This window comes from Xiphias gladius, chromosome 1, assembly GCF_016859285.1.
Source record: "Xiphias gladius isolate SHS-SW01 ecotype Sanya breed wild chromosome 1, ASM1685928v1, whole genome shotgun sequence".
In the NCBI taxonomy this organism is placed as follows: Eukaryota; Metazoa; Chordata; class Actinopteri; order Istiophoriformes; family Xiphiidae; genus Xiphias; species Xiphias gladius.
This window is the reverse complement of record NC_053400.1, coordinates 10,019,971-10,032,706: the sequence shown is the minus strand read 5'-3', so window position 1 is coordinate 10,032,706 and position 12,736 is coordinate 10,019,971. Positions and strand designations below refer to the sequence as shown.

The following is a 12,736-nucleotide window of genomic DNA, read 5'->3' as shown; positions in this document are numbered from 1 at the left end:
CCATACTATAATTTTTCTCCTCAAACGCATCCCTTCATGGGCTTTTGTGGTTAAATGTAGCCAAAGTATCACAGCTTTTGCTGTGCATCTGACTGCACTGGACAGAGGAGACCAAGTCAGGGCTGACACTTTTCTGTCAGAGAGGTTATAATAGTGTGACAGTGTTTTCAGATTGTTACATGACATGATACAGATTAGACTGCGACCATAGATCTTGAGGCTAGTGTGGAGATTGACATTGCTCTACAGGGGAAGTTGAAAAAGATGAATGAAGACTGAGATGATGGACGATCTCTTATCCTTTCCATGTGCTACTGGACCTTGCGGTCCATGACTCATGACAGCTTTGTTTTATTAACTTTATAAACAATTTGTGTTTTTATTCACATGATGCTGAACAGGAATTATTGTGAAATAAGTTACAGAGGAATGCGGCATGGTGGTGCTGTTGCCTCACAGCAAGAATGTTTGAACCCTCAAAGAATAAGCGGTACAGCTAATGGATGGATGGTTGGATGTTCTGGAGGTTTTTGAAATGGACAGAAGCATAATATGACAGCAGAAGACTTAGAGCAAATGGTTCCTACTGAAGGTGCTAGTGATTTATTCTGCACTCTGCGAGCCAGAGGCCAGGGCTGTGATGAATATGACCTTAGCTCCTTCTGAAAGGAGAACTGAATCTCTAGCTGTGAAACAAGCATTGAAAAGTGAAACAGTGGTAGAGAGCAGGAAGAGAGAAAGAAAAGGGGGAATGAAAACTCTATTAGCTGTCTCTGCCACAGGAATTCATCAGTGCTTGTCAAGACAGCTGCCCTGACTAGGCAATGAATTAGTTTCAAGTGTCTGTGTGCTAAAGCAAGCAAGGAGAACATTAATACTCCCTAATCAAGGGCTGTGTTGGCATATTCCCTCCGTTGTCCCCCTTTTTACATTCCATCCCCTACCGGAGACAGAGAGACAGAGCCGATGAAGACAGGGGAGACAGGGCTGGTTAGCTCTGTTGTTGAGTGTAGTATCCTTTGAGATTAGTAGAACTTCACCTCGGTAATGGTAGGAGTTTGATTCATATGTGACAAGCCAGGCTACGATGCTTTATGTGTGCTGTAATGTTGTCAAATTTTGTTAAGAGTGAGAAACTGTTGATGAGGTCTTGAGAGGCAGGTCTTAAACACTGCTGTAAAAGTGACTCAAGGACAAGAAAATAGTGTTTGAGATCCACCTGAATCACTCCCAAAGTAGAGCTGGCATCTGTTTGTTTCATTTCCAACAGAATTTCCAACAGCGTTGGGAGTTTAATATGATTATAGCACTATACCACTATGCTTTCAAGCAGTATGCCAAGCCATGTTAGCAGTTAAAGCCATATCACCTTTAGTAAGAGACCCATGTTTTGAAGAGGTTTTCAGTAACTCAACAGTGGTAGCTGAGCCCAGAACCCCAGATAGCACACCGTTTGGCCCTGTGTTCAGCTGCATTTATGTGGACCTGCAGTGTGGTCATTGTGAGGTTATGAATATATTGGCATTCCAGAGTGTAGCTTAATGCAATGTTCAGATGACAACAAGACCCAAGTAGGTGAACAGTCCCATCTCCAAGAAGGCATATAAGCAAATTAAGTGTGACCAAAAGCTTTAATTTGAAAGGCAGAAGGATTAGGCTGTTTGATGAGCAGATTTAAGGGTGCAGGAAAGGGGAACAAAAAGAAACACTTCTGGCCAAGCGTAATAATCTTTGAAAATGTTCTTTAAACCCATCTCCCTGTGACGTGTATTTTCATTGCACTTCAACCCAACATCTTCCATCCCCAAGATTAAGGGCTTTTATTATGTATCCTCTCTCTCCCGTGATTGCTGCGTGATATTTTTGCTTTTGACGTCTTCTTCCGCACTTGCCTTTTTCCTTCTTTTTACTCAAAGTGGACTTTAATAGGTTTAGGAAATGTTACATCTTAGTGCACTTCCAGACAAGTGTATTACCACTACACTAAATCACTCCCTCTCTTTAACAAAGTTGTCTGATTTAATGCCTGAAGGTTTCCTTCCGGCATGTTAGATAAGGCCCGCCTCAGTGAATGCGTTGCATTTATGTATTTCATGACTTTCCTTTTCCTTCCTTCTTTTCAGACTTTTCATACGCCCAGCTTGGGCGACGAGGAGTTTGAGATTCCTCCGATTACACCACCACCTGAAACGGAGTCCGGTCTGGGTCTGTCGGAAGTCGACTCACCTTTCCCAGCAATGCCAGAGCCCCCGGGTCCACACAGGGGTCCATTAATCCCTCAGTTCCCCCCTCAGAGCCTGGATCTGCCCTCTATTACCATCTCACGCAACATGATGGACCAGGAAGGGATGTCTGTCAACAACGGCCAACCTGTGGTGAGCACTGCTATGCATTTATACCACTAGTAAATCAAGAAGTCTGTTTATTTTCTGTGACTAGAGAAATGTTATCCTCATTTGTCAACACACAGTGATCCTGCACTAGCACTGCTCTAGCATGTGTCCATCTTGTAGCTGCATCTCCAGATGTGGTAACCAAACATGAGCGATATGATTATACTGGAGACCCCTGATACTAGAAGCATATAGTCCTTAAATGAGCCCTTATACTGAACCACAATGTCACCTTCACAGTTTTTGTACGCCTCCTGTTGGCAGTGCATCTGGCACAGCATCTGGCCTTGTTTACAACACAGGAGGTATATGATCACATTGAGTAAATGTCATGATATTATGTTACTTACTGTGAGGAAATTTTTTTTAAAAGCACACAGAGCACAGATGATCCCCCTCTGTAAGGTGAGCAGATGTGAATAGATCACAGGTGTTAAAGTACAAAGCGCATTCAGCCCCAGAAGGAAAGTGAAAATGGGACCCAAAAGTGCCACAGTTTCACATGCTCATATTTAATCCATGTTGCCTCCAGAAGACTTTTTTTTTTTTTCTGCTGTAAATGCTGATGCATGCATTTGTCCAATGGCTCACAAGGTCTTCAAAAAAGACACATTGCTTTGTGTGGAGTTTAGGATCTGCTTTGTCTTTGTGTTGTTGCGAATTGCCCTGCTAGTGAGGTCTTGACGAACATATATTTAGCTTAATCCTCCTTTCCTATGACACAGATGGTCAAACACGGAACAGTAGACGAAGTAATCACTCTCTTTATGTTGATACTGTTTTGTGCTGAAGATTGTGAGATTGTTGTCTTGGGGTGGAAAGGCATTTTCAAATGCCACAATCATAGAAGCATTGAGGAGGAAAAATGGAAATGTCACTGGCTGACTAGTTGTCTTACAGACCTATTACAAAAATGGAAAATTCATTTAGGAGAAAAGAAATGAAAGGACAAGGGCATGAGCGGAGAGATGATGATATTGATGCTGAATTTGCTTTGTGAACCAAAAAGTACAGAAAAGGTGCCATTATCATTGTAACTGTGTGAATAAATGAAATGTGTTTTAGACCCCCTGCTTCTCCCCTTCTCTGTAACACATTTGTTGAATCACATTGATATTAGCGATATTTATTTACATTCCATATGGGAAGGGGCTATAAAACTTTACAGCTCTTTTTCCTGCTTCCATGCTTCTGGTATGTAAAATAATTGCAGCTCTTAAAATATCTCTGCTGCATACAGTAAGTGAGCCCCAGAAGGCTTTTGCCTAAAGAATTTTCATTTCATGGTCAGTTAAGCTTTCTACATCTGGAAGAAACAGAACCTTGACACAATTACATTCCTGACTGTTCTCACGACTTGCTGGAGGATTAGATTTGATTCTCAAACATTATTCCTCTTTAACACCATTTGCATGGCTCATGTCTCTGATTGTGCAGAGACTCTATTAAAAACTGAGGGGAGAATATGGGTTTCTGCTCCTTGCCTTGTGGCATTGTCGTCAGCACACCACTCACTCGTTATCAGTCATCACACATTGTACCGCAGGAAGGCTTGTGGTGGCCCTTCATTTTTCCTGTAAATGGGATTGATCCCCAAAAGTCTTGTGACAATGCCTATAGAAATTCTATTCATCTACGGTTTTAATCTTTGTCTTGAAAAGAGAATGCAACTTTTAAATGAGATAAGTAACAGTGCTGTTTGCAGTGCATTCTCTATATACAGAGACAATGATTTACGAAGGCCCTAAGAGGGGTGTTTTGTCATTTTGTCAGCACACTGATAAAGGGATGACAACCTTATATACATGATTACATTCTGTGTTATTTGTTATGGCTGCAGGGCCAAACAAATAAACCGTGCACTGTTGCAATTACATTTTTCATCAAGCCACCATACTCATATTTCCCAAACACTTGTCTTGGTTTTCTTTCTAGCTTACTGGTGGAGAATATTTAGTGTGTGTGAAAGCCTGTCTCTTATCAGAACTTAATGAGAAACCCAACCAGTGAATATACCTGGGATATTTTCAGAAGCTTCTTCCATGTCATTGCATTGCCAAGTGTTCTGCTAATTCCTGTCCCCGTAACGTTCAGCGTATGTCTTGCAAATTGGCCACAGATGCCGCGCTTCTACAAAGAGAAATACATTTTCTCAGCTGCAATGTGCCTGGCAAGCCCTGAATCTTAAGTCATTATTTATTTAATCTGCTCTCCTAACAAGCTTCTGACTCTCATTTTTGTCTCCCAGCATGTGTCCCCCTAATCTGTGATTGAGTCTCAATAGTGCCAAATAGTACTAGAGTTAGAGCTGCCAGTATTGCTTTATTCACAATTTCTTCTCGATTTTTCTCCCTTCTGCACAGCAAGGGTCTCTGGGTTCTATTTCAAAAAACACCTGGTGCCTTCGCCGCATTTTAGGGTTTTCTTGACACATGTAAGCGTGCACTGAAATGGGCTCTGTGTCCTCCACGATTGGATTCGAAACCTACAGTAGTCAACTAGTTGTATTACATGTTAAAATCAATATTTAGGAGATATGAGCCCTGCTGTCTTATTACATTTACCACTATGTGGTGATGTATTATATATTTTTCATTACAGACTGGCTGTTTCACATGTCATTAGCTTTACAGCAGCAAAGATATGCTAATGTCTAACCCAAGATAGTGTTTGGACCACATGCATCATGCAAGATGAAAGTGAGGCTGAAAAAGCCATTTGCAGTTTGTTGTTCACATGATTTGATATGCTTTGATATTGTGGAGATTGCCAGTAAGTATAATATCCTTGGTTTTGACTGGTCAAAAACCACTATATCCTGAATCAAATGGAAAATGTGAGCACTGTTGCAGAAAGCATGTTTCTCTACACTTCCCTCTTATCTCCCTCCCAAGCCAAGAAGCACTGACATGAGTTGTACATCAATTTAAGAGAGTGGATTTTTTTTCGCTTCGTTTCTTTTTTCTTTTCTCCCTCGACAGGCCACTATTGTGACATATTGGGTCAGTCAGAAATGAAAGATATTCATGCAGGCATGCAATACTTGTAATGAAGTCTCAGCTTGACCTTCTGCATGATTGATTCTTACTTTTCTCAGGCAGCTTTCAAGATGAAATGATGTCATGTTGGACACGTTTTAAATACCCATAATGCATCAGGAGAAATGGTGGAGAGGGGTATGGGTCAGCGCCTGTACCGGACCAAGGAGAGGGAACCTCCTGGCCTCACAGTCTGAGGGGGGGAGGAGAACGGGGTGAGAGGGAGAGAGATTTGTTTTTAAGTGGGGGTTATAGGTTGGGGAGATAGATAGTCTGAGTTTGCACACCACAGAGAGAGAGAAAGAGAGAGAAGTGTGTTTGACTGAGACAGGGCAGGGGAAAGAAAAACAATTTATCTTCATGCTATTATAGCCTTTACCGGCATTCAGAATTCCATTTTCTCATTTGGCTTAAGCACAGACTTCAGCAGGTTGCAGAAAATGGAGGAAAAAAAAAATAAAATGATGTACCCGTTTAGAAGCCGAGTAAAGGAATATGTGCAGAGCGCTGATAAACTATCTTTAATAGGACTGACCTTTCATGCTGGCGAAAGTTACTGGGGGATTCATCCTTATAATTACCATATAGATGATTTTACCCCTCTCCTGCCATGGAACATTTCCAAGAGCTCTAGCATTGATTGAATGGAAATTGAACTTGTTAACATTCTTTTCAGCCTGTTACAGCTTAGTGCGTAGTGCCACTGTTCATAAATTCTCCCCAAATTCTGATTTCCAATATCTTTAAGAACAGACCGGAACTGGCTTTCATTGACATCAGTGTTGAGATTTTTATCACTCGGTGAATGCATAATGTTGCATTCTGCGTCCAGTTGCTGTGTTTATTGGCCTGCGTTTATTGTGGAAAAGGTTCACACATAGTGTCAATTGTGGGTTATTTTTTCTCATCTTTTGAGATGCGTTATGTGGCTATGTGTGGAGTGTTTGCTGTGTTAAGAGTGGATGAAGCCAACAGTAATGCATAATGTTGATTCCAACTATTTCAGCTTTGACATTAAAAGCAACAAAATGGAGAACATTATGAACTGAATTTACCAAAAAAAAAAAATATATATTTTTATTGATTACAGAGTAGATGTCAGCTTGTTAGTGTTTGAAGTACAAACACACAGACAGACAACACACCTAGCCGCACACAATCCCGACTGAGGAGGGCACATCTGGCCACTGTGTACTCAAGATAAGGACTTATTTGCGGATTTACAATGACTATCAAAATATCTGGTTAGATGTCTGCTGTGACTGCTGACAATACTGCAATCAAAATGCAAATGAGAAGGCAGAGGGACATAAATAAACAACCTAGTACCAGATTCATATTCACAATCAAGGCAACTGTTATTTAAGATGATTTCTTTCACTAGTGTGTTATTAGCTGTTATCTTTTCATTCAAATCAGAATCATGCTAATGCTGGAGTTTCAGTGACACAACTGTCTTCCCTCTTCTGTAACATAAAGTGAATAGCAAAACCGCTGCTATTCCAGTTATTGCTATAATATGTGCAGCATGTTGAATGTGATATGATTAAGTGTTTAACTGTGGTCATTAGTGCATTTTTTAAAAATGCACAACATCCAAAGGAAATTCATAAGAGATCACCATATTCCAAACAATGGCAGAATGGGCCATTGCTCTAAATCAAAACTGCATCATTGGGATTGGGAAAAAGTGTTATTATACAGATGGCCACGACTAATGAGCTCAGTGTGTGCGTCTTTGATGTTCACAGCGAGCAGAGAGCAAACTGCGAGCCATCGTGTTCTCAGTAATGAAGATGACAATAGCAATTGGAACATGGTGGGTTGCAGATATGTAAATCACAGTCATTTGGTCACAGGCTTGTTTATTGCAGCTTTTATTTTTGAAAGAACTGAAGGCTTCCATATTTGAAGAGTCACAACAATACTTCTTCAGTTCTTCCCCACCTTTGTCTCACCTTTCGCACAATCTTCCTCGCACATGTAAATATAAATCTGCTCTAACTTCATAGATTGTATTTATGATAAGCAGTAGACATGGCATATGAGAAAGAAATGGATCGTAGATCCAATATGTTTCTGTCTGAAATGGTGTTACAATATTGTTTTTGAGGACGGGCATTCATAAGGTTCTTTCAATAACGCCAGGTGCGTGGGTTTATGATGTGTTGATGTTGGCAGAGATTGAGTTTGTGCTACTGAATACCAGATGGATGTACCCAGGGAGAACAAATCACCTTTTCTGTTGTGTTCACGTCCCCTCCTCTGTTCCACGTCAGCTCTGTTGGCTCTCTGATCAGTCTCCCTCTGGGGAGCTAGCAGGCCTCATAACTTCATCCTCACCACAATCAATGCAAACATGTTCCCTACACCTTCTCTAAGACTCTTTCAAGAACTGAATGTTTTACCAGGAGAAAAGTTCAAGAGATTTTGAAAATGTTATTACATTATACCCTCGATGGTAGGAGAGAGGTGACCTGTCCAAAGCTCTTAGGCTTCATACCTTCAACTGGTTGATTTATGGATTTGATTATATAGAAGTCTTTTTCCACTCTTTGGTGGTCAAACGTGATCAATGAAAGGTGCCTCTTTCACAGAGTTATAAGTTTAAAGTTAGATTACACTAAAGCATGTAGACTTGTGGTCGCCTCAAACTAAAGTGACATGTAGGTGCATGCATACAAGCTGCGACTGTAACAAACATTTTGAAGTAATCACAGTGGGGGGGACTGAGTCCACTTTTCCCCTTCAGGGACCGAGCAGTCAAAAGCTGTGCCACAAATTTCCATATAATAGAGTTTTGAAATGAATCAACTGAGCTGTGTAGCCATCTATTACTGGCTTATAAAATGGCTACTCGGGTGTCAAGATAATTTATCATGGCCTGCAATAGAGACATTTAAGACCCAGGACATTGTGACATGTGATCCGCCACGTAACAATCCAAAGAATCCAATGACCCGATTTCCTCTCTGGTAAAGGGATACAGCTTCATGATATTCATTCACTGCGAAGCAGGGTGTTATAATGTGTAGAGAGATATCTTTTGTGCAGCAGTGTGAAAGCAGAGGAACATGGGTCAGTAAAATATTCCATTAAATATTATATTATTGCTTTCTCATTAACCCTTCTCTTTGCTTTTGTATCACAGAATGTGGGGCCAGGCCACCTTCGCCAGTACCCACCCAACCCAGCCATGGTGATGAAATCCATCATCAGCATGAACAGCTCCAACGGGATGCTATCACGGAATCAGCTGACCACCATCAACCAATCCCAACTCAACGCACAGTTGAGCCTTAACATGGCAGGACCCAGCATCACCCATACGTCCCCATCTCCGCCTGCCAGCAAGTCCGCCACACCGTCCCCCTCCAGCTCAATAAATGAGGATGACCAGGACGATGGCAACAGGGTGAGTTAGTTGTATGGTAATTGTTGGGAATTAACCTGCTGATTTAAAAAGCATTTTTTTAAAAATTCTTTCTATCATCTCAAAAATTGAAATCATTGCAGGTGATTGGAGAGAAGCGACCAGCCCCCATAGATCCCACAAAGAAGCCCAAGACTCCTAAGAAGAAGAAGAAGAAGGATCCCAATGAGCCTCAGAAGCCAGTGTCAGCTTATGCCCTTTTCTTCAGAGACACCCAGGCTGCCATCAAGGGTCAGAATCCCAACGCCACCTTCGGAGAAGTGTCCAAGATTGTGGCCTCCATGTGGGATGGTCTGGGAGAGGAGCAGAAGCAGGTACTACAAAATGTAGTTATTCAGACAACTGGCAGAAAACAAATGTGGATTTATTTTATGTATATGTGGAATATATATGGTATATGTGTGTAATGTATGTTGCATTAGGAAGGAATTATCTCTAATTAAAAAGAACCTGTCCATTTAACCCGTGTCCATTCACATGTAACTTTGTGTCATTACAGGTTTACAAAAGCAAAACGGAAGCTGCCAAGAAAGAATATTTAAAAGCCCTTGCAGCATACCGTGCTAGCCTGGTTTCCAAGGTGAGAAACCACTTCTTGTTTTCACCTGAAAATTGTGTGATTTTGACAGTACACTAAATATAATTTCTCAGGATTCTTTGTAATATACTGTATTATGCACTGTGAATTTGTAGAAAGAATTTAACTGTATACTTGTATATTGAAGAATTCTGCGAAAGCTGGTGCTTTATCGATCATTTCTGATATTTTTTTCTCCTTTCAGGCCGCAGCAGAATCAGCTGAGGCCCAGACTATCCGCTCAGTGCAGCAGACCCTGGCCTCCACCAGCCTGTCCCCAGGCCTGGTGCTGCCTTCACCCCTCAACCAGCACCCCTCCATGTCATCAGCATCCCAGGCCCTCCAACAAGCCCTACCACGGGCCATTGCCCCGAAACCTCTGCAGATGAGACTAGGGGGCAGTCAGATCGTGACCTCAGTCACAGTTTCCCACCAGAACATGTCCTCCGGGATGCCACCGCAGCTGCTTGGCCAGATGGGTGCCGGAGGAGCCATGGTGGCAGGTGCCCAATCCACAGCGGTGTCTCAGATGAGCCCACCCATGCAACCAGTGCAGCAGCATGCAATGCAGCAGCTCCAGCAGCAGCAACAGCAGCAGCAGATGCAGCAGCACCTCCAGCACCATCAGATGCAGCAGCAGCAGATGCATCACCAGCAGATCCAGCAACAGATGCAGCACCAGCATTTCCAACACCACCTCCAGCAACAGCTGCAGCAGCACCACCTGCAGCAGCAGCAACAACAACAGCAGCAGCAACAACAGCAGCAGCAGCAGCAGCAGCAACAGCAGCAGCAACAGCAGATACAGCTGCAGCACATGCAGTTGCAGCATCAGCTGCATCAGCAGCAGATTCAACATCTCCAGCAGCAACAACAGCAGCAGCAGCAGCAGCACCAGTCCCAGTGTTCCCCACCCCAGCACTCTCCTGGTACACCCCATTCAGTGGGAGGTTCTGCATCGCTTGGCAGCCCCCAGCCAGCCCCACAGCAGCAACCACACCCCTCCCAAATCCAGGCCCACGCCCAGGTCCTGTCCCAGGTCAGCATTTACTGAGCCAAATGGAAATCCTATCTCAAAGAACAGGAATAAAATAAAAGCATCATTCCATGTTGCTTTTCTAAGTTGCACTTAAGAAGTGTGTAAGATTTAGAATGTTATACAAAGAACTTGTCCATTGTTATAGACGGATATGCACACGCGTGTACAGGAGGTAAACATGTTAGCTGGGGTTTTTGTCTATAAAATAGGCTAAGCTATGACAGATGCCTGTTAGGGCAAGCGCCCAGTGATTGTTTATTTGTTTGTTTGTGAGGTCTTTCAGTTGTCGATTTAAAATGACTGGGCACACAAGATGTTGAAAGATGTGTCTTTCACTGTTTTATTTAACAATAAAGCTTTATTTATGAGGCCAGAGTTGTCAGTTCACCGCAGCAAAAGGACATTTTGAATGCGTTTTAAACAAAGGATTTTTATCAGCTCTTGCCTGGACTGAATGACTCACCTGATCCTTGCTGGAAACCAGTAACCCACACATCAGTGTTTGTTCCAACACTGGCCAGTATATAACAAGACTTTCTTTACTCCAACCTTTCTCTTTCACCAATCATTCTCGCAGATGTAACTGTTCAGAAATGGCATGGAAGAAATCATTGATGAAATTGTCACATGTCAGAGGCCCGGTGATATTTGAACACACATAAACCATGTCACAAATGCAGACAGTGTCTTGAAGAATAAGGGGAACTGAAAATAAGAGATCTTGGGATGCAGATCTCTGGATGACTGACTGAACAGACTGAGACAGAGACTGCCATAAATCATTTATGTTATCACATCATCAAACTGTAGCTGTAATCTGCTGTACATGTTTTGTAGAGTGGGGAGAGATGAGACCTCCTTTATCCAGTAATCTACCCTCCAGGTGATTTGCCCAAAAGCGTGTAACTGGCAACCCCCCCCCCAAAACAACCCCCCCACCACCACCCCTCCAAAAAAAAAAAAAATTGTTCTTTTATCTATTTGTTTTTACTTCAGATGTTTAACAATTAAATTATGTTTTTATTTTGTGTAACAAAGGGGATATTTTATGGTAAACAAAAATTTCCGGATCAAGGAGGATGGTTTGGGGATTGATGTATTTTTACTCTGCTCCTTGATACCGTCATTGTTTTAAAAAAGGAAAAAAGAAAACTTGCAGAGCCGGTTTGTTGCACTGCCAAAGCCAACTGAAAAGGCATCGGAGGTATTTTTGCCAGCTGTATAGAAGTCCCTGGAAAAAAAAGAAAATGTTGTACATTTTTCATATCACCTGTTGTAAAGTTTTAATATGTGAGGCTTTAATTAAAACATTGTTTAACGACCTGTGGATTGCTATATCACATAGTGCATTTCTGCTCTTTTATACTTTTTTATGAGTTACAATAGCAGCAATTAATTTTGTTTGTATCTTGCTTAAAAAAAAACCAACTGCTTCTGAAAACTGTCCATAGAATAAATGCATATCGGTATGGAGTTCTAGAAAACTGGTTTTCAGCTCAAAACAGGTAAAGTAATTTAATGTCTGAGTTTTTGCTGGGCCATGAAGTCGAATTCAGAGACATTCCATCACTAATATGATAGTAGCCATAATTTTGTATGAAGTATTATATATTTCTTTGTGTCTCTGTTCAAAATTAAACTATCAATCACAAATATTTATTTGAAGGAATCGGTTTATTTCAAAAGTTACATTAGCCATAATTTTTATGAGGTATTTCTTCACGTCTCCTTGTTAGCTATTGAAAATAAATACACTAATAAATATTCAAAGCACTCAGTTCTTTACTAGATATACAAAATAAATTTGTATGTTTTCTACTGAGTAATTCTACAAGAGAAAAAATACTTTGCAGGGATATGTGAGCATTCATGTGGGCATTATTATAGTGTGTGCTGTTTCCCAGTGATTTGAATGGAAGTCCATTGTAACTGTGTGTAAAAACAGTGTTGATACTGGACAAGGTCAGCATGTAACTGGTACTTGTCTCAATAACAGTCCCCTTCTCACACACCAGTGCATTGGATTCTGCCTCTTTCTTACTCCCTTCAAAATCGCTTCATTTCCAAGACATCCCCAAGGGTTTTCTGAGCTCCCTTGAATAATATGGCGAGCGGGGGAGGGAAGGCAGGCAAACAATAATTATCATATCTTCACAATGGGCTGTGAATCCACTGGCCCAGAGAAGGGCCTTCTTTTTTCCACAGGCAGCTGAGACATTTTAAACGCGGGTTAATGTTAGTTACAAATTACGAGCG

General features: G+C 41.6%; 1 protein-coding gene across 2 annotated transcripts in view; it reads left to right on the top strand.

Moving 5' to 3' along the window:
* The window catches only part of tox3 (TOX high mobility group box family member 3), a 39,160-nt gene extending 28,665 nt beyond the window's left edge, over nt 1-10,495 (top strand). For both annotated transcript variants that reach the window (XM_040138102.1, XM_040138093.1), the window contains exons 4-8: nt 2,124-2,375; nt 8,583-8,846; nt 8,948-9,178; nt 9,364-9,444; nt 9,647-10,495. In XM_040138102.1, coding sequence (XP_039994036.1) covers nt 2,124-2,375; nt 8,583-8,846; nt 8,948-9,178; nt 9,364-9,444; nt 9,647-10,495 — 1,677 coding nt within the window. The remainder of the gene's footprint in view (nt 1-2,123; nt 2,376-8,582; nt 8,847-8,947; nt 9,179-9,363; nt 9,445-9,646) is intronic.
* Nucleotides 10,496-12,736: the final 2,241 nt, after the last annotated feature.